The 27,907-nt window shown below is 35.4% G+C and overlaps 3 protein-coding genes across 3 annotated transcripts; 1 reads left to right on the forward strand and 2 right to left on the reverse strand.

The window, feature by feature from the left end:
* Positions 1 to 1,971: 1,971 nt before the first annotated feature.
* Positions 1,972 to 16,929, forward strand: LOC145559139 (proline--tRNA ligase, cytoplasmic-like). The gene is made up of 13 exons (XM_081620563.1): positions 1,972 to 2,119; positions 2,302 to 2,361; positions 2,449 to 2,540; positions 2,638 to 2,730; positions 3,737 to 3,853; positions 4,032 to 4,219; positions 4,855 to 4,921; positions 6,080 to 6,202; positions 6,349 to 6,501; positions 6,820 to 7,104; positions 15,715 to 15,933; positions 16,252 to 16,345; positions 16,524 to 16,929. The coding sequence occupies exons 2-13, from the start codon at positions 2,319 to 2,321 to the stop codon at positions 16,586 to 16,588; spliced, it is 1,539 nt and encodes a 512-aa protein (XP_081476689.1). The 5' UTR covers positions 1,972 to 2,119; positions 2,302 to 2,318; the 3' UTR covers positions 16,589 to 16,929.
* A 227-nt stretch (positions 16,930 to 17,156) lies between these two features.
* Positions 17,157 to 21,362, reverse strand: LOC145560449 (protein HIGH CHLOROPHYLL FLUORESCENCE PHENOTYPE 244, chloroplastic-like). The gene is made up of 8 exons (XM_081621703.1): positions 21,118 to 21,362; positions 20,041 to 20,276; positions 19,704 to 19,802; positions 19,073 to 19,267; positions 18,544 to 18,636; positions 18,347 to 18,442; positions 17,902 to 18,042; positions 17,157 to 17,550 (listed from the first exon to the last, which is right to left on the reverse strand). The coding sequence occupies exons 1-8, from the start codon at positions 21,260 to 21,262 to the stop codon at positions 17,374 to 17,376; spliced, it is 1,182 nt and encodes a 393-aa protein (XP_081477829.1). The 5' UTR covers positions 21,263 to 21,362; the 3' UTR covers positions 17,157 to 17,373.
* An 851-nt stretch (positions 21,363 to 22,213) lies between these two features.
* On the reverse strand, positions 22,214 to 27,448 carry LOC145559141 (O-fucosyltransferase 16-like). Its single transcript, XM_081620564.1, has 10 exons — positions 27,031 to 27,448; positions 26,921 to 26,950; positions 26,734 to 26,824; positions 26,454 to 26,530; positions 25,081 to 25,169; positions 24,775 to 24,958; positions 24,270 to 24,451; positions 23,707 to 23,809; positions 23,291 to 23,622; positions 22,214 to 23,174 (listed from the first exon to the last, which is right to left on the reverse strand). The coding sequence occupies exons 1-10, from the start codon at positions 27,337 to 27,339 to the stop codon at positions 22,706 to 22,708; spliced, it is 1,866 nt and encodes a 621-aa protein (XP_081476690.1). The 5' UTR covers positions 27,340 to 27,448; the 3' UTR covers positions 22,214 to 22,705.
* Positions 27,449 to 27,907: the final 459 nt, after the last annotated feature.

Here is a 27,907-nt window from a genome sequence, read left to right on the forward strand (position 1 = left end):
AATAATGCATGGAATTTATACCCATAAATATATTTGTTTATGTATTTTTCTCATTAAAAAGTTGTCAAGAACTAAATTTGTAATGTAAGGTTAAATTGAATGAGATTTTGGGTATAACTAGCTATTGCGCCCGCGTTAGCTGCCCTAGTCAATAGAAATTTTGGACAAAGATGAAATTCCACAAAGGTAAGCAAGGAGGGAATAGTTTCCAAAAGGTACTAAACATGCCTTTATTCGAACTTAGCGACACGAGAACTCGTGAAGGACAGACTTGAAAGAGTCTTTAACTTATTAAGAGCATAATCATAAGACTATGTAGGTAACTATTCCGGCTTATGAGATATACTGTGGTAGTGAAAGCTTTCGAGCTATTGCGTATTACGGCTAATTTAGTGTTTCACGAGTGTACAAAATCTTTTACTTTAATAAGGTTGTTAAATATTTTAAATGAACTTATTTCTTAAAAGAGTTACTCTATATTTGTCTAAAATTAAGGTTTTCAAAATTTATTTTACTACTCCGATTTTAAACCTTTTTTTTTACAACCGTTACTACATGTAATTAAATGGGTTAAAATTCTTTTATAAAAAAAAAATGGTAGTAGCGGAGCGCAATTTCTACCTTACTCCTGGAGTACTGTGAGCATGATACTCCAGGGGTCAAACGATGTCGTTCTATTATCTATCCCTACCTTCTTCTTTGTTTTCCCCTTTTTCTTCTTGCTATACTTTGTTTCCTGTATTTTTTTTCAATTTCAGTGAATTTCTTCATCCCTATTTTCCTCTTTTTCTTTCTGCTATTCTTTTTTTTCCTCTATTTTCTTTCAATTTCTGTGAATTCAATCAATTTTTTTCTTTCAATTGCAATTTTTGAAAAATAAAAATAGCACTAATTTAAAATAGAATAACAGAAGATATGGTTTATTTGAATATCACATGTTTAGAACAAAATAACAATAGACTTTAAATAGAATAACATCAATTTGTGTACAAAGTAACACAAAGTTTAACCTAAAATAACACATAACTTGATAACTGAATAACTTAAACTTCTATTGAAAATAACATAAGATATTAAACAAAATAACAACTTTACTCAAAGGTTAAGTAGAATAATAAAGGATACATTAAAATAACAAAACAGCACAAATTTAGGATTTTATTAAGATAACACATAATAAAAATAAAATAACATTAGGCTTAAAACAAAATATCATCATTTATGTAACAAATTAAAAAAAATGGTATTTTAGAAAAACGTTAAATAATTCTGCCAAAACAAATCTACTTTCAAAAACTAAAACAACACATGATGATCAACCCAAAATAACATTAGATTTTAAGTAAAATAACATTAGATATTAAGCAAAATAACATCATTTTAAAGAATAATATTAACAAATTAAAACACATTTTAGAAATATAGATCTGACTTCACAATCAAAATAACATAATATGCGATGCTGAATAACATAAGCCTAGAAACAAAATTGATCAAAATAATAAGAACTTATCTATAATTTTTGTTTTCAAATATGCAATTTCATCTAGTTTTTCAATATCATTTAATTGGTTTACCATACTTGCTTGTTGTAATTGCAAATTTCATGTTATAAATGTACAATTGCAAAATAATTTATAGATAAAATTAAACAAATACTTACTTCCCTTGATATGCATTTCGCTAATTTATGTTGTTTTTGGACATGATCTTGAAGTTGAATCTGGCCTTTAATGGACAAGAAATTTGCAGGAATAGTTCAAATGGAGAGAGAAAGTGAAAGTAGTGGAGTAGAAATGAAATGATTTAATTTTTTTCATCTACCTTTCTTTTATATATGGAGTTAGTTTCATGTTATTTGCTTTTCCTAAGTTGCTATTTTGTCAAATTAGCCTTGCATGCTTTAATTTCGTTTACTGGGTTTTAATCCCATATATTAGATTGGGCTGGGCCCTGGAGTACAAGAGTACCTAATACTAATTGCAGTAATTTAAGATGAAATACACAGGAAATACAGAAGAATGTTTCCTCTTCATCGTGTTCTTGAATATAGCGTACTCTAATTTCTCCATTGTAGCGGCTTGTGAGCTTTCTTTCCTCCATTGAAGCAGTTTCTGAGGTTAGATGTTTTCTTTTTTTTTAAATCATCGAATAATCAATTTAGGGTTCTTCTAAAATGAATTATTGAACTATTATAACTGAAAGATTTTAACTTTAGTTTTTAGAATTTTGCTATTCATATTCTTTGGCAAAAAGACATAATCTTGATAAATGAGTCAAATTTTGTTGCTATTTGTCCAGGTTTTTTATTTTTAATAATGGCTGGTGATTCGAAGGCTAAAACTGGGGACCCAAAGGCTGGTGAGTTTGTGATTCTTCGATGCTAATTGCTATGTATTTAGTTATTAATGGAGGGTTAATGTAGTTGTTAATAATCTGGAATTGTAGCCGGGAAGAAGAAGAAGAAGGAGGTGAAGAAAGAAACTGGATTAGGGTTAACTTTCAAGAAGGATGAGAATTTTGGGGAGTGGTATTCTGAGGTATTTTGATTTATAATTCTATATTAGGGTAAATTTATACTAGTATCTGGTAATTTGAGTTCTTGGGTTGAAATGCTATGTGTGATTGATAATGCAGGTTGTTGTGAATTCGGAAATGATAGAGTATTATGATATTTCCGGGTGTTACATTCTGAGGCCGTGGACTATGGCGATTTGGGAGGCTATGCAAGTGAGTAGCTATCATCTTTGATTTCAATAAGATGCCGAAACTTGTTGTAGAAAGAAACTGTGAATGCCTTTAGCAATCGACTTACTTTAGTGGTTGGGATATTTTATTGATGAATGAGTTAGGGTTTTGTGAGCTTGTCAATTTGTAAAACGAACTTTTATTGAATGTTTGGCTGCAATATAGCATTACTACTCCAAATTTGGATAGGACTATAGGAGGTAGGGTTCCTGGTTGCCTTTTCAATTATATTTTTGCTGCTGTTTGTGTTTATACATTTCAAAGTTATGTTGCAAGCTCTTTTAAGGAAGGACTATGGTGACTTAGTGTATTAGCGTGATGTATTAATTTAAGGATTATGTACATGATATGTTATTAGAAGTATTTGAGAAGGATATAAATAAAGTTATTTATTTATTTTCTGAAATTTGCCAGAGTGATTGAGGGATGGATTCAGTTTTTGGTTGAAGTGAACTAATTAGATGGTCTAGGAGTTTTTTTTTTTATCATGCTGGACAAAATTTTAGGGTCAATTTGAAATATTCTTAGTTGCACTAAGAATCAAAGGTCGTTGCCTTACTTAAAGCTACTCCAGTCTCAATGCCTCATTGCCTCCTTGATCTCATGTTGTTTTTGAATGATAATTGCTGCTTGATTGAAGCTTCACTGAATATCTGCCAACAACCATTGGGGAAATTTCTACTTTTCTCAATCTAGAGAGTAGAGTCAGTAGAGTTAGGGTATGAAACAAGCTGATTTTAGGCTTTTACTGTCACCTTTAAAAGTTGATTGCAGGATAAACGAGCTCATATCAACTGAGAAAAAGGATCATTAAGCTTTGATACGTTTAGATTAGTTTAATTCAACTCCTGACTTGTCGATAAAGCTCAATGTAGGTATAAGTTTTCAGGGTTAAAGAACAAGTCTTTGCTGAGGACTATTGATTTAATTATAGAGATACGGACATCTTCCCTAATTATTATGTCATTCTATATTTTCAAAATCTTAGGAATTTTTTGATGCGGAAATCAAGAAGATGAAGATTAAAAATTGCTACTTCCCACTGTTCGTCTCTCCTGGTGTTTTGGAGAAGGAAAAAGATCACATTGAAGGTTTTGCCCCTGAGGTAAGTTTATATGAGCGCATTTATTTTATTGAGCAATAGCTTTCAAAGGAATGCTGGCTTTGTTGCTAGTTTGGACCAGGCCGGCAGAGCTGTTATTAAATTTTTTTGGGGGGTTTTTATGCTCATTGTTGAACTTTTTGGAATATTGCATGCTTCTAATAGATTTTTTTTTCATCAGGTTGCATGGGTAACAAATTCTGGGCAATCTGACTTGGAGGTGCCTATTGCTATTCGTCCCACTAGTGAGACTGTTATGTACCCATATTATTCAAAGTGGATTAGGGGACACCGTGACTTGCCTCTAAGACTGAATCAGTGGTGTAATGTTGTTCGTTGGGAATTTAGCAATCCTACTCCTTTTATCAGGTAGTATAATGTATACTTTTCTACAAAATGCCTTTTAGTTCCATTAAGTAATACATATATTTTTTTCGTGTCTTTTTAAAGACTAATATAAAGATCCATATAGTGGTTGAAAAAAAAAAGAAGCTATCCTGTAGGTCTGATAATTATTGAAAGTTTGAAACTATTATGAAGCGTGTTGGAGTTATACTTTTCAGCTACCATTTATTTTTCAATGTTACTATCTACTAACTTGTGATTGTAATATCAAGGCCACTATATCTGCAAAGTGTATGTATGTAAGTAATTAAGTATAGAAAGCAGTATTCTTTTAGTCAAGAATTTTGATTTTCCATTTTGAGCTGTTATAATTTGTATAGTCAAGAGCAAGTCTAGATGACATTCTATCAGGTAGTTGGAAGAAAGATTCGGACATACTTCTTTGAATGATATACAAAGGGTCAAAGGCTATTTTTAATCTGTTAAAAACAAAGGTAGAAGTACTATAGAAAGGATAATAGCTAATTTGTTTGTCAGGAACAAAAGTATTTTCTAAGAAATCGGTCTTGTGAGAGAGAAAAGTAGGTCTTAATAATCTTTGTTACATGCAAATGATCTTCTATATAAAAGCTTATATATGCTTGTTCTTGTGTTTGTAGGAGTCGTGAATTTCTCTGGCAAGAAGGCCATACAGCTTTTGCAACACAGGAAGAGGCAGATGCTGAGGTATGAGCACATGATAGTGTACTTTGCTAACTATTGCAAGTTTAACTAAATACTTTATTGTATTGGCTTATTGGCATTGGCAAATGATGTATAAGATTAATAAGAAATCAAGACCTGAATTGCAATTTACTGCCCTGAGTGGATTAATAATTTAATACTTCCAGCAGCCCCTAACCCCCCACCCCACCCCCACCCCCACCCCCTAGAATTCTGACTTAGGTCATATGCTCCAATTCTCAATACATTTGCAAGCCAATTCACTGTAGTATGTGATCCAGTTCATCTAGATTTGCTTGCTGAAAAACTTGGGGCTTTTGTCATTTTGGATCTATTATCTAGTCGGCTATAAGTTATCTTCTCTGGTTAGCTTTGTCATGGGGATAATGGATGTAGCAAAAAATCAAGAGAACAAATAATCTAGATCATAAAGGCATTATATTAAACAGAATGAAAATGTAGTTTTATGGCTATTGGTTATTGGAGTGATGTGATTCCGTCAATACCCGTTAATTATGCTGGGCTGCTGGCTACCTGTGCTCAGGCATGTTGTACCGTTGCAGGGAGGGAGTGGTGGAGAGACAGGGAGTTGGGTTAGTTTGAGTTGGGAAGGAAAAAGTAACTTTAAAAAAAGTACTATTTTTTTTAATATTTTAATTCTATTATTTTTTAAAAGTAATCTTATCTATTATTAGAGATTTAGCTATCAATTTTCTAGACAAAAATCCTTTCTCAATTTCTCTCACCTCAGCCTATACAGGGCCTGGGCCATGTCATCTGACACCATATTATGATCTGAATAACCATGTTGACCAGAACCCCCAAATGTATGATAAACTCCCAACAAGTGTATTGCAATCTTGTCCTCATTACACATAACAAAGCGTACTACGTTAATAGGTAACCTGGTCCCAACTACAATCTGTTTGTGCTGTTCTTTGAACTACTTTTTTCAAGAGTTTGTCACATCCTGTGAAAGCTGATAGAGTTTGGTGTTTTCTCTGTATACAAATTCTGTTGGATGTTGGAGAGTAACTAGTAACATCCTTTTGTACATTTCTTTTTTCTTTTCAAATCACATGGTTTTAAAGTGGTCTTGATCATCCATTAGTCTCCAAAACAAAAACTTGATGTTACCACATATTTTGATTGCTGCTTTAGGTTCTTGATATATTGGAACTCTACCGGCGAATATATGAAGAATTTTTGGCTGTTCCGGTGGTCAAGGGCAAGAAAAGTGAAATGGAGAAGTTTGCAGGTGGATATTACACGACAAGTGTTGAAGTATGTGAGAGTTGAAGCTGCTTTTTATTTGAGTTTTTATTTGTTGATTATTGGAATCACAATGAGTGTTGTATTATGTAATTTGGGACGTATTTTTGTCTTGTTGCATTAAAAATCCTAAATTGTATATCATTTTCCTATTCCAGGCATTTATTCCAAACACTGGACGTGGTGTTCAAGGTGCAACCTCACATTGTTTGGGTCAAAATTTTGCAAAGATGTTTGAAATCACTTATGAAAATGAGAAAGGAGAGAAGGCAATGGTGTGGCAGAACTCATGGGCATACAGTACCAGAACGGTTTGCTTTCCACTATTTGCTATTTTTGTTTTAAGTTGTTTGATTGGAGCTTTTGTGCAACTTCCCCATCTACAGCATCATGGTACTATTCTGTTGGAACACTGTAGACTGTTTCCAAGAGATAGGAAGGGCTGAGAGCTAGTCAGCTAATGTATACTAATTTGATCATTGAGGATCTTATCATACATTCTCAATGTGGAACAATACCAATGAGGGTTTTTAAGGAGGCAAGAGGCGGTGAAATTGTTTGTTGAATATGATCCCTTTAATTGACGAAAGGCCTTTTCAAATCTTAATTTATATTCCTTTTATTTGCAGATAGGGGTTATGGTGATGACACATGGTGATGACAAAGGCTTAGTTTTGCCACCTAAAGTAGCAGCTGTCCAAGTCATTGTGGTGCCTGTTCCTTTCAAAGATGCCGATACACAAGGAATTTTCGATGCTTGTGCTTCTACTGTCAAAACTTTGAGTGAAGCAGGCATTCGGGCTGAGTGTGATCTTAGGGATAACTATTCTCCAGGCTGGAAGTACTCACACTGGGAGATGAAAGGTGTTCCATTGAGGCTTGAGATTGGACCAAAGGATTTGGCCAATAGTCAGGTAATCTGATGCATGTCTCTTTCAAGTTGTTATATTTCATGATCTATGTATTTCTTATCTAAAAATTACTATTTTTGGTTTATCCGATCAATGGTTTATGTGATGGTACGGAGAATTGTTGAGAGTGTTTTTCTCTTATTATGTGTTTCATTACCATATGTGCCGATAGAGCTGTCAAAAGTTGACCCGACCCGAAATACTGCTCAAACCCGATTATTAACCGACCCATCTGAACCCGAAAAAATGGTGACCCTAACCTGACCTCACCCGACCTGAAACCAACCCTAGACCCGAGTTGACCCGAGTATGTGAGACCCGAACCCGAACATGATCTGACCTAGAGATGACCCGACCCGAATGTAACCCGTAAATTATTAACCTGAACCAAACCCGACTTGAAACGAAATTGACCCAAACCCGTTTTAACCCGTCAAAACTTGAATTTAACCCGACTTGTTACTAACCTGACCTAAATTCAACCCGATCCGTTCCTAACCCAACCCGAATTTAACTCAACCTTTTACAAACCCGACCCGAAATCAACCTGACTTGTTATTGACCTGATCCAAATTCAACCCGGCTTGTTATTGACCCGACCCGAATTTTACCAGACCTATTAGGCTATTACTAACCCGACCCTAAAATTCAACCCGATTTGTTACTAACCCGACTCAAAATCAACACGACTTGTTATTGACCTGACCTAAATTCAACCCAAATTGTTCCTGACCCGATTTCAAATCACCTTAAATGAAATTTAGACCACTTTATTATTGTTGATCAAAGCATTTTGTCTAGGGAGACCAAGTCGGTCCACGCCAGCAAAAGAAAGGAGCATTATCCTCAAATTTAAGAGTTAAATATAGTATATATTTGTTGTATGGTCAAAGGAGATAATTATCTTCCTAAATTATAGACTATAGTTCCCTAGTATATTGTCATATATATTATAGTCAAAGGAAATAATTAGCTTTATAAAAATGATAATTATCTATTTATAGTTAGTTGAACCCGAATATGACCTGACTTGGAAATGACCCGACCTGATTGTAACCAGCAAATTATTGACTTGAACATAACACAACTTGAATCCGAGAATGACCCGACTTGGAAATGACCCAACCTAATTATAACCCGCAAATTATTGATTTGAACCGAACCCGACTTAAACTCGAGAATGACCCGACTTGAAAATGACTCGACCTGATTATAACCCGTAAATTATTAACTTGACCAAAACCAACCCTACTCAAACCTGAGAATGACCCGACCTGATTATAACCCGCAAAATATTCACTTGAACCGTCCCAACTCGAACTTGAGAATTACCCTAACCCATTTTAACCCGTGAAAACCCGAATTAAACCCGACATATTGTCCACCAGACTCGAATGTAACCCCACCTTTTTATTAACCCGACCTAAACCTGACCCAAACCCGATAAGAAGTATGAACTAATATGACCCGACTCAAGCATGACCCAACCCAAACCCCACCCGCATAGGTTATGGAATTAATCCGAATTGACCCGACCCACTCTTATTGTCCCAAACCTGACCCGCTTAACCGAATTGACAGCTCTACCCGAAACCTCCAAAATTTCTCAAAAAGCTTGAATTTTTTTTTTTACCTTTTTTCACCGGGAAATAAAAATTATCGAAATATCTACCATGGTCCCTAATACGCCATGGGAGTCTAATTGGCTCGGTGAAACCATCCAATTTGCCATGAAACGACCAATTTAACGGTTTACAACTTGCACCGATTTCATTAACTCACGCCTACCACGAACATTTATGACAACACATAATGATTATATATGGTTCCAAACGGCATTATATGACCAAGAGATATATCCCCTAAAATATCAAGGCTTTTCGTCAACGGGCCCAAAACCTCCAAAATTTCTTAAAAAGCGAGGATAGTATACTTTAATTTTGGAATTTTTTGACTTTTTCTCGCCTGGATATAAAAATTGCCGAAATGTTTACCAAGGTCCCTAATACCCTCCTTGAGTCCATTTGGGTGGGTGGAACTATCCAATTTGCCTTTAATTGACCAATTTACCGGTTTACAACTTGTACCGATTTCATTAATTCAAGCCTACCACAAACATTTATGACAACAAATAATGATCATATATGGTTCTAAACGACATTATATGACCCCGAGATGTATTCCCTAGAATTTCAAGACTTTTTGACATCGGGCCCTAAAGACTCTCAAAAAGCGTGGATATAGTCTTCAATTTATGAATTTTTTGACTTTTTTTCGTCTGGAAAATAATTGCCGAAATGTTTATCATGGTGTCTAATACCCTCCGGAAGTCTAATTGGGTGGGTTTAACCATCCAATTTGCCTTTAAACTGCCAATTTACCGGTTTACAACTTGCGCCGATTTCATTAAATCAAGTCTACCACAAACATTTATGACAACATATGATGGTCATATATGGTTCCAAACGACATTATATGACCCCGAGATGCATCCCCTATAATCTAAGGGTTTTCGACACCGGGCCCCGAAACCTCTAAAGCCTTCATATTTGGATTTTTTTTTTTTTTTTTTTTTTTTTTTTTTTTTTTACTTTTTTTCGCTCGGAAACAAAAATGCCGAAATGTTTATCATTGTCCCTAATACCCTTCGGCAGTCCAATTGGGTGGTTGGAACTATCCTATTTGCCTTTAAACAGCCAATTTACCGGTTTACAACTTGCACTGATTTAAGTCTAATATGAACATTTATGACAACATATAATAATCATATATGGTTCTAAATGAAATTATATGACCCCTGATGTATTCCACAAAATCTCAAAATATTTCGACACCGGGGTCTCGAAACATCCCAAATTTCTCAAAAAGTATGGATATCAATTTTGGAATTTTTTTGACTTTTTTTCGCCCGGAAATAATAATTGCCGAAATGTTTACTATGGCCCTAATACCCTCCGGGAGTCCAATTAGGTTGGTGGAACAATCCAATTTGCCTTTAAACGACAAATTTACCGGTTTAAAACTTGCACCGATTTCATTAACTCAAGCCTACCACGAACATTTATGACAACAAATAATGATCATATATGGTTCCAAACGGCATTATATCAATCAATCAATCAAAGCCTTAATCCCAAAAGTGGGGTCGGCATTATATGACCTAGAAATATATCCCTAGATTTTCAAGACTTTTCGCCACCAGGCCTCGAAACGTCTAAAATTTCTCAAAAAGTGTAAATATTAGCCTTCAATTTTGGAATTTTTTTAACTTTTTTTCCCCAGCAAATAAAAATTGCCGAAATGCTTACCATGGTACCAAATACCCTCCGGGAGTCCAATTGGGTGGGTGGAACCATCAAAGTTGCCTTTAAACGACCAACTTCCCAATTTACAACTTTCACCGATTTCATAAATTCAAGCCTAACTCGAAAATTTATTACAACTTATAATGATCATATATGGTTCCAAACGACATTATATGACCCCGAGATATATCCCCTAGAATTTCAAGACTTTTCGATACCAGGCTCCGAATCCTCCAAAATTTCTCAAAAAGCGTGGATATTAGCCTTCAATTTTGAAATTTTTGACTTTTTTACGCATGGAAATAAAAATTGCCGAAATGTTTCCCATGATCCCTAATACCGTCTTGGAGTTCCATTGGGTGGGTGGAACCATCCAAATTGCTTTTAAACGACCAATTTACCGGTTTACAAATAGCACCGATTCCATTAACTCAAGCCTACAACGAACATTCATGACAACAAATAGTGATAATAAATGGTTCCAAATGGCATTATGTGACCCCGAGATGTATCCCCTAGAATTTCAAGACTTTTCGACACCGGGCATTGGGTCCTCAAAAATTTCTCAAAAAGCGTGGATATTAGCCTTCAATTATTGAAAATTTTGACTTTTTTTCTTCCAGAAGTTAAAATTAACGAAATGTTTACCATTGTCCCTAATATCATCCAGGGTCCAATTGGGTCGGTGGAACAGTCCAAATAGCCTTTAAAAGGCCAATTTACCGGTTTACAATTTGCACGGATTTCATTAACTTAAGCCTACTACAAACATTTACGACAACATATAATGATCGTATATGGTTCCAAACGGCATTATATAACCCCGAGATGTATCCCCTAAAATAGCAAGACTTTTCTAAACCGGGCCCCGAAACCTTCGAAATTTCTCAAAAAGCGTGGATAGTAGTATCCTTCAATTTTGGAATTTTTGACTTTTTTTCTCCCGGAAATAAAAATTGCCTAAATGTTTACCGTGGTCCTGAATACCCTCCAACAATCCAATTGGGTGGGTGGAACCATCCAATTTTCCTTTAAAAAACCAATTTACCGGTTTACAACTTGCATCGATTTCATTAACTCAAGCCTACCACGAACATTCATGACAAGAAATAATTATTACATATGGTTTCAAACGACATTATGTGACACCGGGATGTATTCCTCAGAATTTCAAGACTTTTAGAAACCGAGCTCCGAAGGCTCCAAAATTTCTCTAAAAGGTGGATATTAGCCTTCAATTTTTGAATTTTTTTACTTTTTTACACTTGAAATAAAAATTGCCGAAATGTTTATCATGCTCCCTAATACCCTCCAACAGTCCAATTGGGTGGGTGGAACCATCCAATTTTCCTTTAAAAAACCAATTTACCGGTTTACAACTTGCATTGATTTCATTAACTCAAGCCTACCACGAACATTTATGACAACAAATAATTATTACATATGGTTTCAAACGACATTATGTGACCTCGAGATGTATCCCCTAAAATCTTATTTCTTTTCGACACCGGGTCCCAAAACCTTCAAAATTTCTCAAAAAGCTTGGATATTAGGCTTCAATTTTGAAATTTTTTGACTTTTTTTCGCACGGAAATAAAAATTGCTAAAACGTTTACTATGGTCCCTATTACCCCTAGGGAGTCCGATTGGATGGGTGGAACCATCCGATTGACCTTAAAACGACCAATTTACCGGTTTACAACCTGCACCGATTTCATTAACTCAAGCCTAACACAAACATTTCTGACAACAAATAATGATCATATATGGTGCTAAACGACATTATATGACCACGAGATGTATTCCCTAAAATATCAAGACTTTTCTACACTCGGCCCCGAAACCTTCCAATTTTTTTAAAAAACGAGGATATTAGCCTTCAATTTTGGAATTTTTTTACTTATTTTCGCATGGAAAAAAAAATTGCCGAAATGTTTATCATGGTCCCTAATATCCTTCGGGAGTCCAATTAGGTGGGTGGAACCATTCAATTTGCCTTTAAACGACCAATTTTTCGGTTTACAACTAGTACGGATTTCATTAACTCATGCCTACCACGAACATCTATGACAACATATAATGATCATATATGGTTCCAAACGGCATTATATGACCCTCATATATATTCCCCAAAATCTCAAAACTTTGCGACACCAGGCCCCTAAACCTCCAAAATTTCTCAAAAAGCTTGGACATTAGCTTTCAATTTTGGAAATTTTTGACTTTTTTTTGGCTCGAAAATAAAAATTGTAGAAATGTTTACCATGGTCCTTAATACCCTTCGGTAGTCCAATTAGGTGGGTGGAACTATCCAATTTGCCTTTAAACGGCCAATTTACTGTTTACAACTTGCACCAATTTCATTAACTCAAGCCTACCACGAACATTTATGACAACAAGTAATGATCATATATGGTTCCAAACAACAGTATATGACCCCGAGATGTATTCCTTAGAATCTCAAGGCTTTTCGATACCGGGCCCTGAAACCTCCAAAAATTTTCAAAAAGCGTGGATATTAGCCTTTATTTTTAGAATTTTTAGACTTTTTTCTCCCGGAAATAATAATTGCCGAAATGTTTACCATGATCCCTAATACCCTTTGTGAGTCCAATTTGGGTGGGTGGAACCATCCAATTTGCCTTTAAACAGCCTATTTACATGTTTATAACTTGCACCGATTTCATTAATCAAGCCTACCACGAACATTTATGACAACATATATTGATCATAAATGGTTTCAAACAGCATTATATGACCCTGAGATGTATCTCCTGGAATTTCAAGACTTTTCGACACCAGGCCCCGAATCCTCAAAAAAAATTTCAAAACACGTGAATATTAGGCTTCAATTTTGAAATTTTTGACTTTTTTTGGCCCGGAAATAAAAATTGTTGAAATGTTTACCATGATCCCTAATACCGTTCGGGAGTCCCATTGGGTGGGTGGAGCCATTCAATTTGCATTTAAACGACCAATTTACCGTCTTACAACTTGGGTCGATTTTATTAATTCAAGCCTACCACAAAAATTTATGACAACAAATAATGATCATATATGGTTCCAAACGGCATTATATGACCTTGAGATGTATCTCCTGGAATTTTAAGAATTTTAAGACTTTTCGACACTGGACCCCAAAATCTTTAAAATTTCTCAAAAAACGTGGATATCAGTCTTCAATTTTGGAACTTTTTGACTTTTTTTTTGCCAGGTGAAATGTTTACCGTGGTCTCTTTCCAATTGGGTTGGTGGAACCATCCAATTTGTATTTAAACGGCCAATTTACCGGTTTACAACTTGTACGGATTTCATTAACTCAAGTATACTACGAACATTTATGACAACATATAATGATCATAAATGGTTCCAAACGGCATTATATGATCCTGAGATATATCTCTTAGAATTTGAAGAGTTTTCAAACACCGGGTCCCGAATCTTCTAAAATTTTAAAAAAGCGTGGATATTAGCCTTCAATTTTGAAATTTTTGACTTTTTTTTTTGCTCGAAAATAAAAATCGCCGAAATGTTTCCCATGATCTCTAATACCATCCGGAAGTCCCATTGGGTCGGTGGAACCATCCAATTTGCCTTTAATCGACTAATTTACCTGATTACAACTTGCACCAATTTCATTAACTCATGCCTACCATGAACATTTATGACAACAAATAATGTTCGTATATGGTTCTAAACGACATTATATGACCCTGAGATTTATTCTCTAGAATTTCATGACTTTTCGACACCGGGTTCCGAAACCTACAATATTTCTCAAAAAGCGTGGATATTAGTATTCAATTTTGGGAGTTTTTGACTTTTTCGCCAGGAAATTAAAATTGTCGAAATGTTTACCATGGTCCATAATATCCTCCGGGAGTCCAATTGGGATGGCGGAACCATCCAATTTGCCTTTAAACGACCAATTTACCGGTTTATCACTTGCACAGATTTCATTAATTAAGCATACTACGAACAATTATGACAACATATAATGATCATATGTGGTTCCAAACGGCATTATATGACCCCGAGATATGTCCCCTAAAATATTAAGACTTTCTACACTGGGCTCCGAAACCTCCAAAATTTCTCAAAAAGCGTGGATATTAGCCTTCAGTTTTGGAATCTTTGGACTTTTTTTTGCACGGAAATATAAATTGGCGAAATGTTTACCATGGTCCTTAATATCTTTCGGGAGTCCAATTGGGTGTGTGGAACCATCCAATTTGTTGTTAAACGGCCGATTTACCGGTTTAGAACTTGCACCGATTATTGACTTGAACCGAACCCGACTCGAACCCGACTCGAATTACCCTAACCCGTGAAAACCCGAATTAAACCCGACCTATTGTTCACCCAACCCGAATGTAACCCGACCTATTATTAACCCGACCTAAACCCGAGCCAAACCCGATGAGAAGTATGACCCGACATAACTCGACTCAAGCATGACCCAACCTAAACCCGACCCGCATAGGCTATGGAATTAATCCGAATTGACTTGACCCGACTCACTCTTACCCGACTCAAAGCCGACCTGTTTACCCGAATTGACAGCTCTATGTGCCAAGTCCCTCTGCCCCTTTTTTGCTGGAATAGTTTGCAAACATTACAGATATTTGGTCACTGAGGATCTGAAATAGCATTGTAAATGAACAAAAATCTTTCAAGTTCCCTTGGGGTGGAATTGAATAAACTTCAATTTGATTTGTTTTAGTGACAGCTTGTGGTGGCTGGTGCAGTAATGTGATGGACTATTTGTTACAGAAAGTTATGGATTTTTGTGTTTTTGAGAAGAACATTGTATTGATTTATTGTGTAGAAATATGATTTTGTGGTCAATGTTCTGATATGGTTGTGACTTGTGAGGCATTCTGAATGGTAAATGGCCCCATTGGACCAACTTCAGCATGGTTGTATAGCTGCTGTGACAAAATGTTTGTTTGAGGGGCAATGAATACTAGCACTGCTCCCTTTTTTTTTTCTTTCTTTTTCCTTTCTATATCATCACTGAAATCAAATCGTTCAAAGTACAGGTACTAGTCCCTTTGGCCTTTTTAACTCATGTCTTGCTGGCAAAGGAGTGCCTTGTTAAAATGTCTGCTTTTTTTTTTTATTATTATTATTATTATTATTATTATTTTTATTTTCATTTTTTTTTTTTGTAAAAATATTGACAACTTGATTTCCCAGGATAACTTTAGTAGTGGTGCATCACTTGTGGTTCTAATACAGCCATTGCCACAACAGTTTTATTGTCAGTTTCATAATTTTAGAAGCTAACAAATTTATCAACTTTTAGGCTCGTGCTGTTCGACGTGACAATTCGGCCAAGAAGGATTTGCCAATGACAAATCTGGTCGATCAGGTGAGAGAATTATTGGACACAATTCAACAAAACTTGTTTGATGTTGCAAAGGAGAAGAGAGATGCCTGTGTTAAACAAGTTAGGACGTGGGAAGAGTTTGTTGAAGCATTAGCACAAAAGAAACTTATATTAGCTCCTTGGTGTGATGAAGAGGTAACATGGATTTTACTTGATATTTGAGTTCATATTTTCTGAAAGTTCTTCACTTTATCTTCATTCTTCTGATTTTTTCAAGTTAGTATAGATGTTACTTTCTCATGATTGGAATAATCATCTTGATCACGTTCTTTGCATGGAGTATTTGATGGTTTGATGTAATCTAATTGATTCAACTTAAGTAAAATCTAATACATGGTGTCCCCCCCCCCCCCCCCCTCCCAAAAAAAAAAAAAACACAGAAAGAAAAGCTCAAGATCCACCAAATGTGATTTTGAAAGTGCTGCAACTTAGATTGTTTTTTCGTCTCTTCAGGAAGTTGAGAAAGATGTCAAAGCGCGGACAAAAGGAGAGATAGGGGCCGCGAAGACTTTGTGCTCACCATTTGATCAGCCAGCACTGGAAGAAGGTACAAGCTCTTTTCTTGTCATTTCTTTAGACAACTTTATGGCTGATTCTAAGCTCCTGCACTGTAGTGACTCGTCTGATCTTAGAACTGATTATTTTTTTTCTACATTGGTGCTCATTTAATTATAGTGTTCTTTTGCTGTCTTAATATAGTGGAAGTGATTTATACCATTTCTCAGGTACCCTTTGCTTCGCTTCTGGAAAGCCAGCTAAGAAGTGGTCGTATTGGGGCAGAAGTTACTAAATTATGATCATTGTTATTTTGGACATACTGAAGGATGGATTGAAGATTTACAACTTTTTTTCTTTCTTTCTTTTTGTACGGCATCTCTCCCAGTGTTTCAAAGTCTACTAGACTGTCTAACCCAAATTCGAGTTAGGATAAGTCCCAAGTGTTGCTACATTTGCAGGGATTACACTTGCGACGTTCGATTAGGCTAAAACAATTGTTACCAACTGGTCCAAGCATTCTTAGAAACATGTCCATCATCCTTATCAACACACATTAACCTGTACATATTTGTTGTTTAAATTCATCTTCTCCATTCATTTACTCCCTAGATATGGTTGCTATAACTTATTTCATTACTTCATCGTCAAATTTTGATTTTAAGAAAACCTTTAAACCTGATTTTATTTAAACATAATATGAGCGTCCTTACCCTTTAACCCTTTCTGGCAAATAACTTCAGAATCATGAAAGTTTTCCTACGTAGTATTGGTCAAAGGCATTTTGTTATTTTAGAAACATGTTCAGATTATAGTACTAGTATATGACATGTTTCTAATAGAGTACAAGAAACATGTATAGATTACCAGTATAAAAGAAGGCAACAATATCGGTTTTAGAGAAGCTTATCCTATATATTGTAATTACAATTAGAGCTGTTTGTATTGGTACAAAATGTATGAAAAATGAAGTGAAAAATTCAAAGAATTTAGATTCCATTAAAAATGAGACATCTCTGCTGTACAACAAAAGAAGTGAAAACTGAGTCCGTGTGATTGATGAGAATGCAAGAGCTTGCTTCAGAAAAAGATATCAGATTGCTTCGATTGTGCTTTAAGGTCTTTCAATTTCTTCAAAATGTTGGTGAAATAATCTTGCAAGTATTTTTCCAAAGTAACGATGTCTTTTGGATCCACTCCAAGAAGTTGATAGGTCTCTGCCATTGGAGCTGAGAACACCATGTCGCTCGAGAGTACCTAACAGTTTCCAAGTAGGTGGTTAATTGCCTCAGTACTGATTTCAAGTAACAGCAAACTGTAAATGCAAAGCAAAATTATAATAGCTGATCTTATCAGTTATCTCCATTAATTTCTGTATTTTTTATTCCCCATTTGGTGACTATTTCCATGTTTGTGGAGTTTATTAAACCCTTTTATCAGATAATACGATTAAAGAAAAAAGAACGAAAGTGAAAGACAAATTGAATCTACTACAAGTTCCCATGCATTTGAATCCACCAGAATAAGTGAGAGCAACTGAGCAAGATAGGGCCATGTTGCCACCCTTACTGACAAACAATAATAAAATTACCCCAGAAATGTTTTTACCTCTGAAAAGGCCAATCTATCGGCAACGTCACTAGTCCACTGAAAGAATCGAGTCAGCTGGCGAGTTGTTTTTAAGACGGAAACAGGGACTGTCGTCACATTGGCATCCTGTCCTGCTAGCCTCTCACATAGCGTTATCACCTAGTAACAGCAAGACCTTTTTCAGTAAATATCATCCCACATAAAAATTTAAAAAGGAACTCATTCATATCATTGAGGATTTGAGTCCAACCAATTTATTCAATAACAATAGAGTTTCTTATTATGCAATTTTCTTTGGGGTGATCTTGTAAAAAAAATGCGTAATTTGAAAAGAGAATGGGGAGATAAAGAAGGCATTGCTACCGCAAGCAAGGATGAGAGTACAAATAAAGAATCACCTACTGACCATTGATGAAACTCACAGACAACTAATGTTCTCAAACCAAAGACATAATTTAAGTACCTCTTGTGTTGTCCATGCACGAGGTCCAGCAAACGTGAGAAGCTTCCCTTTAAGATTCTCATTGCGCAAGGCAATGAATGTTAGTCGAGCTATATCCTGGGAAATAAGGTTAATTAAGTTAAAATGATCAAAAGAATCTTGTCTAGTAGAATACAAGAGATGTGGGAATCAAGTAATCGACTCCTCTGTAAAAAGACCTGAGTGTCCATATAAGCTATCCTTGTTGGGGCATCAGTTCCCCAGACAGACTTCTCTTCTAATATTGGCACAGCATACTGCCCAATAAGGCCCTGAAAATTGGAAGAACAGTGGCAAAGTTAAAACTGATGGCTGCGAAAGTCAACTTGGTATGGGCACTTGCACTTCCGAAGCCAGGTTTAAAAAGATGTAGAGGTATACATTTTTACAGTATTCTTGCCAAAAATAACTCATTTTCAGAATACCACAAGTAAAAATAATATTCTATCAATATTTCAAATTTCGTAATAGTAAGGGGAAGAGATAATAGTCCCAAAAATGTCATTAGGGCTAATTTCTACCAAATACTTTTCTATGTCCAAGTTTTAGATAAAGAATAGTAGTATAATAGTTGGTGTGTCAAAGGTACAGAGACCAAACAATTCTACGTAAACAATTACTTGAAAATTAAAGCCATCCAGTTGATTTATAATCTTGCCATATGAAAATTTAATCATCCTCTTAAGCTTTACTCTTTTCTGACTTTACCTGCATGAAGCCGCATAATCTTATTGTAATATGGTTCAATCCAGAATCTTGAAGAAATTTCTCAGTGCAATACTTGATCTCCATTAAAGGTACTTCAGGATGCTTGTCACAGTTGTGAATAGAAAAGAACACATACTTTTGGATTCCCATTGCTTTTGCACATTGTATGAGAGCAACTTTGCCTTCCCAATCTACCTAAATTGACCAAGAAACTCAGTTAAGGTTGAAAGTCCATAAAGGTATGCAGGGGGGAAATGATAGCTCATGAAGTCAAACATCAGACTCTACAGCTAATTACAAGCTTCGTACATTAGATGCCAATTTCTTAAACACAGCTATTTATCTGTCTGTTACTAGACACAAAGCAGAACAGGATAGTATTGCTTTTAAAAGTGCCTAATATCCCTTTACTCAATATGCATGTAAAAAAATTTAAATCAGCAAACTAGACCACTAAGCAGAGAAAGGAAGGGAGTTGCGTCTGGCAAGAAAATCCTAATTCAGTCCAGATTTTGGGAAAAATATTTTAATACGGGATGAGTAAATCAACAGTCAACTCCAAAAGTCCAAAGGCACCAAAACTCTTGTTTCACGAGCAAATAAACAGTTGGTAAAACCCTTGGATACATACTGTTTTAATAGGCTCTTCAGGACGTCCAGTGGCACAATCGATAATCGTATGAACCCCCACCAGTGTTGCTGGTATTGTCTCTGGTTTGCTCAGGTCTGCCTGTGCAAACATTAATCTGTTATCAGTGTACAAAGAATAGGAGCATAACTTAAAAATTAGGTTGTGCTGACTAAATTACGTATTTTAATAAGAAAGAAACTCCAATATAAGTTCCAGCACCAATTTGTTTTTTGGGGGGAGGGTAGGGAGGACCTTGTCTTCCCTGGGGAAAACTCAGAAAAGTGAGTCCTTCCAAAAGATAGGCAAGTCATTTATTATATGAAATAGAGTGTCTTACATTGACAACAATTGCACCCCAGTCACGAAGGAAATCAGCAGGAGCAGGTCGAGGCCTCACAAGACAGCGTACATCATAGCCTTCATCCAGTGCCCGTCTTACAACTTGCCTTCCAAGAGTCCCAGTAGCACCAACAACCAATATACTAGTCGGCCTGACAGGTGTACCAGGAGCATAATTAGTCGATGCAGCTGGCTGCGCGGTGCACTTAATTAAGGGCGGGGCATAAGATCTTCCTGAAATAAATGTCACTCGTATTGAGCCTGATATTAAAGCACTCTCTTGCATTTTAAAGTTAAAAGTAAATCCCAACAATTCATGATTTTACTTCATCTTCTTCTGCTGTAATGCTTATAAGCTAACACCCACGAGTCCACGATCAATGTCTATAACATCATTATAACAGCTTTGATTCCCATTCCGTCTTCCTACCAACAACCTAGAGTGAATTTCAGTAGCTAACAGCACTCCACTTCACATCTTAAAATTACCAATAGACTGATCGTTTGAAATTTTTATAGTAGTCGTTTGAAATATGACTACCACAACTGATCATATTGTTTAATCATTACAATACTATGATAGTCATATTTCAAACGACCACTCTAGAAACATCCTGAGAAATAATGTCACTAGTTGTAGACATGCTCAACATAATGATCTACACTTAACCACTAATCCTCTAATCCACATAAGCCAGATATAACAACCGACACGACAAAGCGTAAGCACGATAGACAATTGTTTAGCGAGCCACAAGGGCGGGTGATGAGAATCAATCCCAGGATTTCTAGAACCGGGAGGGAAGCTATAAGCCTCTAACCAACCGAGCAGCTATCCTCACTCTCATCCACAAAATTTAAATATACTAAATTAAGACAATGTCAACTATGTAAATAAGAATAAAGGGAATAATTAATATAAAATTCGCATTCTCAATTCTAAAACAAAAACATATAATCAATCCCGACTACCACATTTTGCTATTCATATACAATTGAACGAAATTGAGATGAAACATTCAATTATTCAAACAAAAATAGCAAGGAAACTAAAAGGAAATGGAGTAAGAAGTACCAGAAAGAGAGGAGAGAGAAAAAGAAGGAGAAATTCGGAAGTTTTGAAAGCTAAGATTGGATTTCCATGACAACAAATTGGGGCACCCTAAATGGTGGTGGAGCTCCGGTGGAGTAGCTACTTGTGCAGGAAGTCTTCCCGCCATTGTTGCTCTCTCTTCGATTCTTCAGGTTATCTGCAGAGATGATGAGTTGTTCTGAAAAGTTAGAATTTGGAGAAGAGAAGAGAAGAAGAAACAAGTGGACGAAAAAGGGTCATCACATATACTGATATTAGTCTTGCCACGTCCCTCTCTTTCTATTCTTTCTGGATTACGTTTTTTTCTCTCTTATAAGGTTCAAGGCTAATTTAAAAGTGTCAATTGGGTCACTACACTTACTAGAATACTAGGTCGGCTTCAATCAGGTCTAGTCGAGTTCGAGTTTTATTAATTCCGATTTGAGTCGTGTTATATCATTGTGTCTATTCAAATATTCAGGTTGAATTTTTTAATTGGGTCTTTTTAGCTTTGGTTGAGTGTCATAAGAATTATCTAATCCTAAAATAGATTTATGTTTGTAATTTAGATATTGAAAAATGTATATAGAAAAATATAGTTCTATACTCTATACGAAGTACTCCGCTTATTTTCATCTTTAAATGCAAAAATGATCAAAATGTGCATTAGAGAAGACATAAAATGCAAATATTAACATTGACATAGTATTAAAATAACAAAATAGCCTAATAAAATTGAAAACTACCTAATGAAAAGGTAAATTAAAATCTTATGTAAATTTTTTCGTATAAGCAAGGATAATATGGACTACCATTTTAAGCTGTAGTTGTGTGGCATGGTAAACAAGCCCAAAAGAATAAGGTTTTGCTGAGCCAAAAGCTTAGAACAACACTACTAATAAAACCTTATTTTGCTAGATTAATCATTTAGTTTCTGAAGAAAAGGATTATATTCCAATATTTTCAATAAAATGCAAAGTATCATATTGAAGGTTTGAATGGCCCCTTCATAATAGTGTTAGTTATTGTTAGAGTGATCTTTCAAATTAATACGGAGTATTAATCATCAAAATAAGTAAGAGAAAAAAGATGCTTAATGTAGTACGGAGTAATTTTCACACCGATCTATTTTTGTATATAAAGATTATAAACATTTTACTGATTTACATGTATGTTTTCCAAAATAATAAAATGCTGTGTAAGTCACTAAGTCCTATAATTTCTCTTTGCTAGTCTATCCTGTATCAAATGCTACCTTGAGAAAAGTATAACCCCTTTTAACACTAGACCAGAACTAAAAGCAAAAAATTGATAAAATAAAAAACTGCCCTGAGAAAATTTTCACTTTGTATATTCAGTTGCCTCTAATGTACAAGCTTATCTTGAGGCTCAAACACTTTGTCATTTACAGAAACCGGGAAGTCGAAACTGGAACTTTCTTCTGTGCTAGCCAGGAAAGGCCATTCTGTACAAGTTGTATTCACAAATCACTGCTGTCTGCTGCTCAAATCAATGCAAGACAAATTCAGTTACGAATAGGATCAGGTGAAGAACAGAGAAGCTGCTAAGAAAAGTAATTTTTCTGAGCCATTTAATCTGAAAGGAACTCCTCTAGTTCTGGTTGATCCGATGTCAGGATAGTACTTGGATCTCTATTAATGCCACGAGGCAGTTCTCTTTCTGGGAGGTTATTTTCATTATCTAAATCTTCTTGATCAGCCAATTCTTGTTCATCCTCAATATTCTGGTAATCATTTATTTCACCTGTATCGAAACCTCCTGTGCTATATTCTTTCCCTTTCTGATACATGGTGGCTGGATTATCCTGAAGATCATAGACTGGAATGTTGGGCAAGGAGCTTTCACAAATGCAAGACGAAGGATTTTCATGGAACTCGCCTTTTCCTGGTTTTACCTCTTTTGGTTCACCCATAAAGCCGACCTGATGAGTTCTAATTCCCAAAGCAAACCCTTCCCACGTCATATTGTTCAGGTTCAAGAACAGACGGGATATCTTTTTAGCATTTGGGCGTATAGTAGGCTTGTGACCATAGTATCTCCTGAACCAGAGAAATACATGTTTTAGTTGCATGCTTTTCAACAACTTAATTATCTCCATAGTGACTAGCATGATTACACTGTTGTTAGCAAAGTTGATTTGAGGTAGAATACATACCTTCTTCCTGCTAAAATCCTGGCCATGTTACCATTGTTATTGGTAACAAATACATCACTCTCATCAGAAACGATGAAATCTAAAGCAGCCATCCGAGCAGAATATGGTGCAAATGGTGCCAGCTCCTCCTGACTGGCTAGAGTGTCTTTAGAATGGAAATTAGGGAAGAGCGCCCTAAGAGGTGCCAAAGTATCTTCTCCACCATAGAACTCTCCAGATGCCACGTATATATGTACATCACTGTTGTAGCCAAGTGCTCTCAGCATGAGACCAACTTCCTCTGGAGTGAGTGGGCATTTTCCCTGCCTTCTCTGCTTGTCAGGGTTACTTTTCTGTCCACATTTTCAATGGTTTTCTTAGAAATGGTTTAGCTAATTTCTGCATGTACAAACAGATATATGCACATTGAAACTCACATGTAATGTTTTCCACCGTTTTCGTATCGCACCAAGTTCTGCCTTTTCTTTCTCTCCTCCACCATAATCACAACCCGAGAATGCAAGCATGTCAGGCTCAAACCTGTGGCATAAGATACATATATATATCAACGGATTGACCTACATTATTTTTATAGTGAGATTCAGAATTTGGTCAAGGGCCACTAATGAGTAATGACTGTATGACCTAAACTATTCTTACAGTGAGGTTCGGAATTTGTTCAAGGACCACTAATGACTATCAACAAACAATGTCTAGCAGTTATGCAGTAGGACAGAACAACTACAAACACATATTTTAATACGAAGTATATAATAAAACAGATATAGAATTAGAAGGGGCAGATTCACTAAAAAGGGGGAAATTTTTTTAACATTAACATAGAAATGTGCAATCTGGTTGGCAATTATGACTTTAGGAGCAACATCCTTTTCATAATATAACTGACGGTCACAATAAACGTTTTTATGAATTTGAAAATAGAATCAGATATAGTACATTAGCACTATAACAGAATTCTAAAGATTTGCTACAATCTTACCTCAAGTGCAGGGCAATAAAATGTTCACTTCTCATCCTCATTCTTTCAACTAGCTTTCTTCCCATCTCAACAATGGGATCAGTGAACTTTAAAGCATGATAATTAACCCTACATCTTAGCTTTTGTAAATCTGTCTCCAGGACATTTGATAGCCTGTAATCAAATTTTGTCAGCTGTACAGCCTGCACAGCAAAGAAGTCAGTCATCAAAATCCATTAACTCAACAGCACACACGAAAGGCTACAAACTTTTAAGTTATAACATAACCCAATCACTTCAATATAGAAGTAATAACGCACAAACTATATTGATTATGAAAATGCTCCTTCATAAAATAGTTTATGCGCGCACACACACACACACACACACACACTACTTGAGTGATCAATTAAGTATGTTCCATGTTGTCAAATCACATAACTGAAATGGGAAGGGGAACTTTACATCAGAGAAGTTGACATATTTCCTCCAAAGAGAAATACACTTTGCAGAAAACAATACTCACATGCTTCTTTTTGAGAAGGGGTAAGATTCGATTCAGGTAGTATTTAGGACTGGACTTCCTAGGAACTCGAGTGCGGACTGGAGTAAGAACCTTTCCTCCGACCATTGGAAGCTGCTTTAGAATTTTGACATCATTTGAAAGAAATGATATAAACCAATCAACATCAAATATGTCGCCAAAATCACTGCATGCACAATAAAGCGGATAGAGTAAGACATAAGAAGATAGTGCTGATGTTTGTTTTCCTTTCTAGGCCAATGAACTAATCAGTTGATTGGTAAATGCTAGGAAAGAGTCAAAACAAACCTTGCATCCTTCCAGTAAGATTTCTGGTCCAGATTGGGAACGATAAGTGTGGCATTTAAGATATAGGCAGCAACAACGGCATCTGTAATCTGTTCCATTATGAGCATGAAACAGTTCATATTTGTTAGCAAAATTGCAGTTCAAGTGCTAAAGCATATCCAAAGCATGATTAATGAAAAGAGCACAATGGATTTAATAAGAAAGATTCTGATGACAATTCTTTTCTCAAAACTGGAGCAAATTGAGTAAATAGTGTCATAGTAAGCTACATGGTTTATTATCCTATAATATCATCGGGCTGTACTTCCTTAAGAAGCATAAGCATCCAATGAGCTAGTCAAGACAAGGTTTGGTGGGGACTATGATTAACAACAGGTTTTAATAGAAATTTTAGGTTAGCTTATCTGATTAGAAGACTAGCCAAAAGTTGATCCCTTCCTCTAATGTGACAATTATTGTACAGAATTGTCAATAGCGCGAAAATAGCATGCCCTACCCATGTGTTCTAGAAATTCAAAAATTGAAGAAGTATCCAAAATGGGATGGTCCCAACAATTCTAATCTTATTCGTTTAACCTTAGTCTTTGATGGCTTAAGACTCGAAAACAACTGAAAACATGAACGAATCTAAAAATAAGACAAGCTCAAATAAACAACAAAAATGACTGATGCAAACTGTAGCACATTCTCCGCTCTTCAAAGACCTTTTACTTTTCGTTTAAGTCCTTTGTTTGAGATCATCCTAATCTATTTTATTCCACTTTGGCAAGAAAAAATCCTCTATTACCATTACAACTTTCATTTTCCTTATCCATAATGCCAGTAAAGGGACTCACGTAGTCATATTCCAACGACCCCATTTTCCCTTAGTTACATTGATACTGTAACTAAGAAGCCGATTACGGACTGAGGAAGTACTTAACTTCCAAATATGTGATATCATACAAAACTTTAAACTCCTTTTATTGAAAAGCAGCTAGAATAACCAATTCCTTAAGCAAAATTGAAGCTCCTTACACGCTATCCTCTTATACCAACCAAAAGAGGTACTCCATACTAATTTCAGACTATGATTGCATACAAAAACTTTTTTTTTACATTGCACACGTAAAACTTTAGGTATTTATAATTGACTTTTGATAACCAATTAACCACTAATATTAATATGGCATTCGTCTCACTCTCACATCAACCTAACTACTTACCGAATATTACTAATTTTTACTGGTTACAATAGATTAACAACATGATCATCTTCACGTACATGTAAAATAATTCATCGTCTCTAAAAGTTCTTCCTGTTTGGACACTTCTAGACATGTGGCGATTATCAATAATTAAATAAATTGCAAAAATAAAACAAAAAAACTCACCCCTGTTCTTTGTTGATTTAATCCTCCGCTTGTCGAAATCAACAAGTATCTATCAGGTTCAGTCTTCTCATCCGCCGCTAAATTAAACAGAAATTAAAAACATAAAATCAAAATCAATAAACAGTGAAAATTTAATTAAAAAATTGAGTTTAAAGATTTTGAAACTAGTTAATAATCACGAAATTAATCAAGTAGAGCTATTGATTTTATTACCAAATAAAAAAAGTAACAACTAAAAATTTTCCATATTAAGAGGAGGAGAGAGAAAGTGAGATTTTACAGAGAAATTTATTGCTGACATTACTGCAACCATAGTATAATCCCGACGAATTCGTGCTCCAAAGATCACGTCGTAGACTTACAACGCCACTCTGTAATCCATATTTCACAAAAAAAAAAATTCAAAATTTCAAAAATAAAAAACTACAATTATATTAAAACTATGAAACGTGTTGCAATCAACTTACCTTCGTATAGTCATCAATCAAATCATCATCCTGAAATCAAATTAATTCATCAGACCAAAAAAAAAATCAATTTATAAAAAAAAAAGTAAAAATAGAGAGAGAATGAGTACAAGGTGGTGGTGGTTATGGCGGCGGTCGGAAAAAGGAAGAGAGAGGAGAGAGAAAGAGACAACAAAAACAAAGAGTAAACCAAACAAAACAGGCAAAAAAATCCGGCGATGACGATGATGATGATAACGATAACGGTAACTATTCCGGCGAATGATGAAGACACTACCACCGGCGGCGGCGGAGATGCCAGTTTTCTTCGGCGAAGAAGAAGAGAGAGAATGACGGATTAACGAGAGAAAACAGAGCAATGGTTGTTGAAATTGATGTTTGTTATTATTATTGTTACCAATATTCCTCTGTAACACCATTTTCGTTGTTTCTCTCTCTTCTTTCAATTTTTCCGACGGAAAATAACGCCGGAGTTTTTTTGCGTTGGGTTTTGGGTTTTTTAAATTTATTTTTTAAAGTTGAGAAAGTTTTATTTTTGGGAGGGTTGGAATTTATATATAGTAGTGAGTCTCTGAGTATGTCTTTCCGTGCTACAGGGGTTTTGCAGATATTAGAGTGAGTCTAATCATAAAATGACAAATTTAGATTAACATTATCTTTTTATTTATTTATTTAATTTAATAAATAAATGAGTTCTCTATTACAGTGTAATGTTGTGGTGAGATAATATAATTGTTTGTTGAGGATTCTTTGCTTAATGTGTGCTGGCTTCGGCTGCTATACTAACCTCATTTTTGTGTGTTTTTCAATGAATTTATTCATAATTATATTGCCTAATCACCTGCCTCATCTGATTTATATGGTTATTATGGATACCTTAGTTTGGACTAATGAAATTTTTAAGTGATTGTAGTGGTTATGAGGAGAACTAATATGCTCATACTTCATGATTAATAATTACCAATTTTTTGTAGGTTACAATCTCAT

The sequence above is a fragment of the Chenopodium album genome, chromosome 9 (genome assembly GCF_948465745.1).
Source record: "Chenopodium album chromosome 9, dcCheAlbu1.1, whole genome shotgun sequence".
NCBI classification, from domain to species: domain Eukaryota; kingdom Viridiplantae; phylum Streptophyta; class Magnoliopsida; order Caryophyllales; family Amaranthaceae; genus Chenopodium; species Chenopodium album.

Excerpts from the sequence above, each read along its gene's own strand:
- LOC145559139 (XM_081620563.1), top strand. The coding sequence starts at position 2,319 with ATGGCTGGTGATTCGAAGGCTAAAACTGGGGACCCAAAGGCTG. Across the intron at positions 4,220-4,854 it reads AATCCTACTCCTTTTATCAG|GAGTCGTGAATTTCTCTGGC; the intron begins GTAGTATAATGT and ends TTGTGTTTGTAG. Across the intron at positions 6,203-6,348 it reads ATTACACGACAAGTGTTGAA|GCATTTATTCCAAACACTGG; the intron begins GTATGTGAGAGT and ends TTCCTATTCCAG.
- LOC145560449 (XM_081621703.1), bottom strand. The coding sequence starts at position 21,262 with ATGGCGGGAAGACTTCCTGCACAAGTAGCTACTCCACCGGAGCTCCAC. Across the intron at positions 19,268-19,703 it reads CTGAAGAGCCTATTAAAACA|GTAGATTGGGAAGGCAAAGT; the intron begins GTATGTATCCAA and ends TGGTCAATTTAG. Across the intron at positions 18,043-18,346 it reads GTGCATGGACAACACAAGAG|GTGATAACGCTATGTGAGAG; the intron begins GTACTTAAATTA and ends TGCTGTTACTAG.
- LOC145559141 (XM_081620564.1), bottom strand. The coding sequence starts at position 27,339 with ATGGTGTTACAGAGGAATATTGGTAACAATAATAATAACAAACATCAA. Across the intron at positions 25,170-26,453 it reads TAAATCAACAAAGAACAGGG|ATTACAGATGCCGTTGTTGC; the intron begins GTGAGTTTTTTT and ends ATAATGGAACAG. Across the intron at positions 24,452-24,774 it reads CCCTTCTCAAAAAGAAGCAT|GCTGTACAGCTGACAAAATT; the intron begins GTGAGTATTGTT and ends TTTGCTGTGCAG.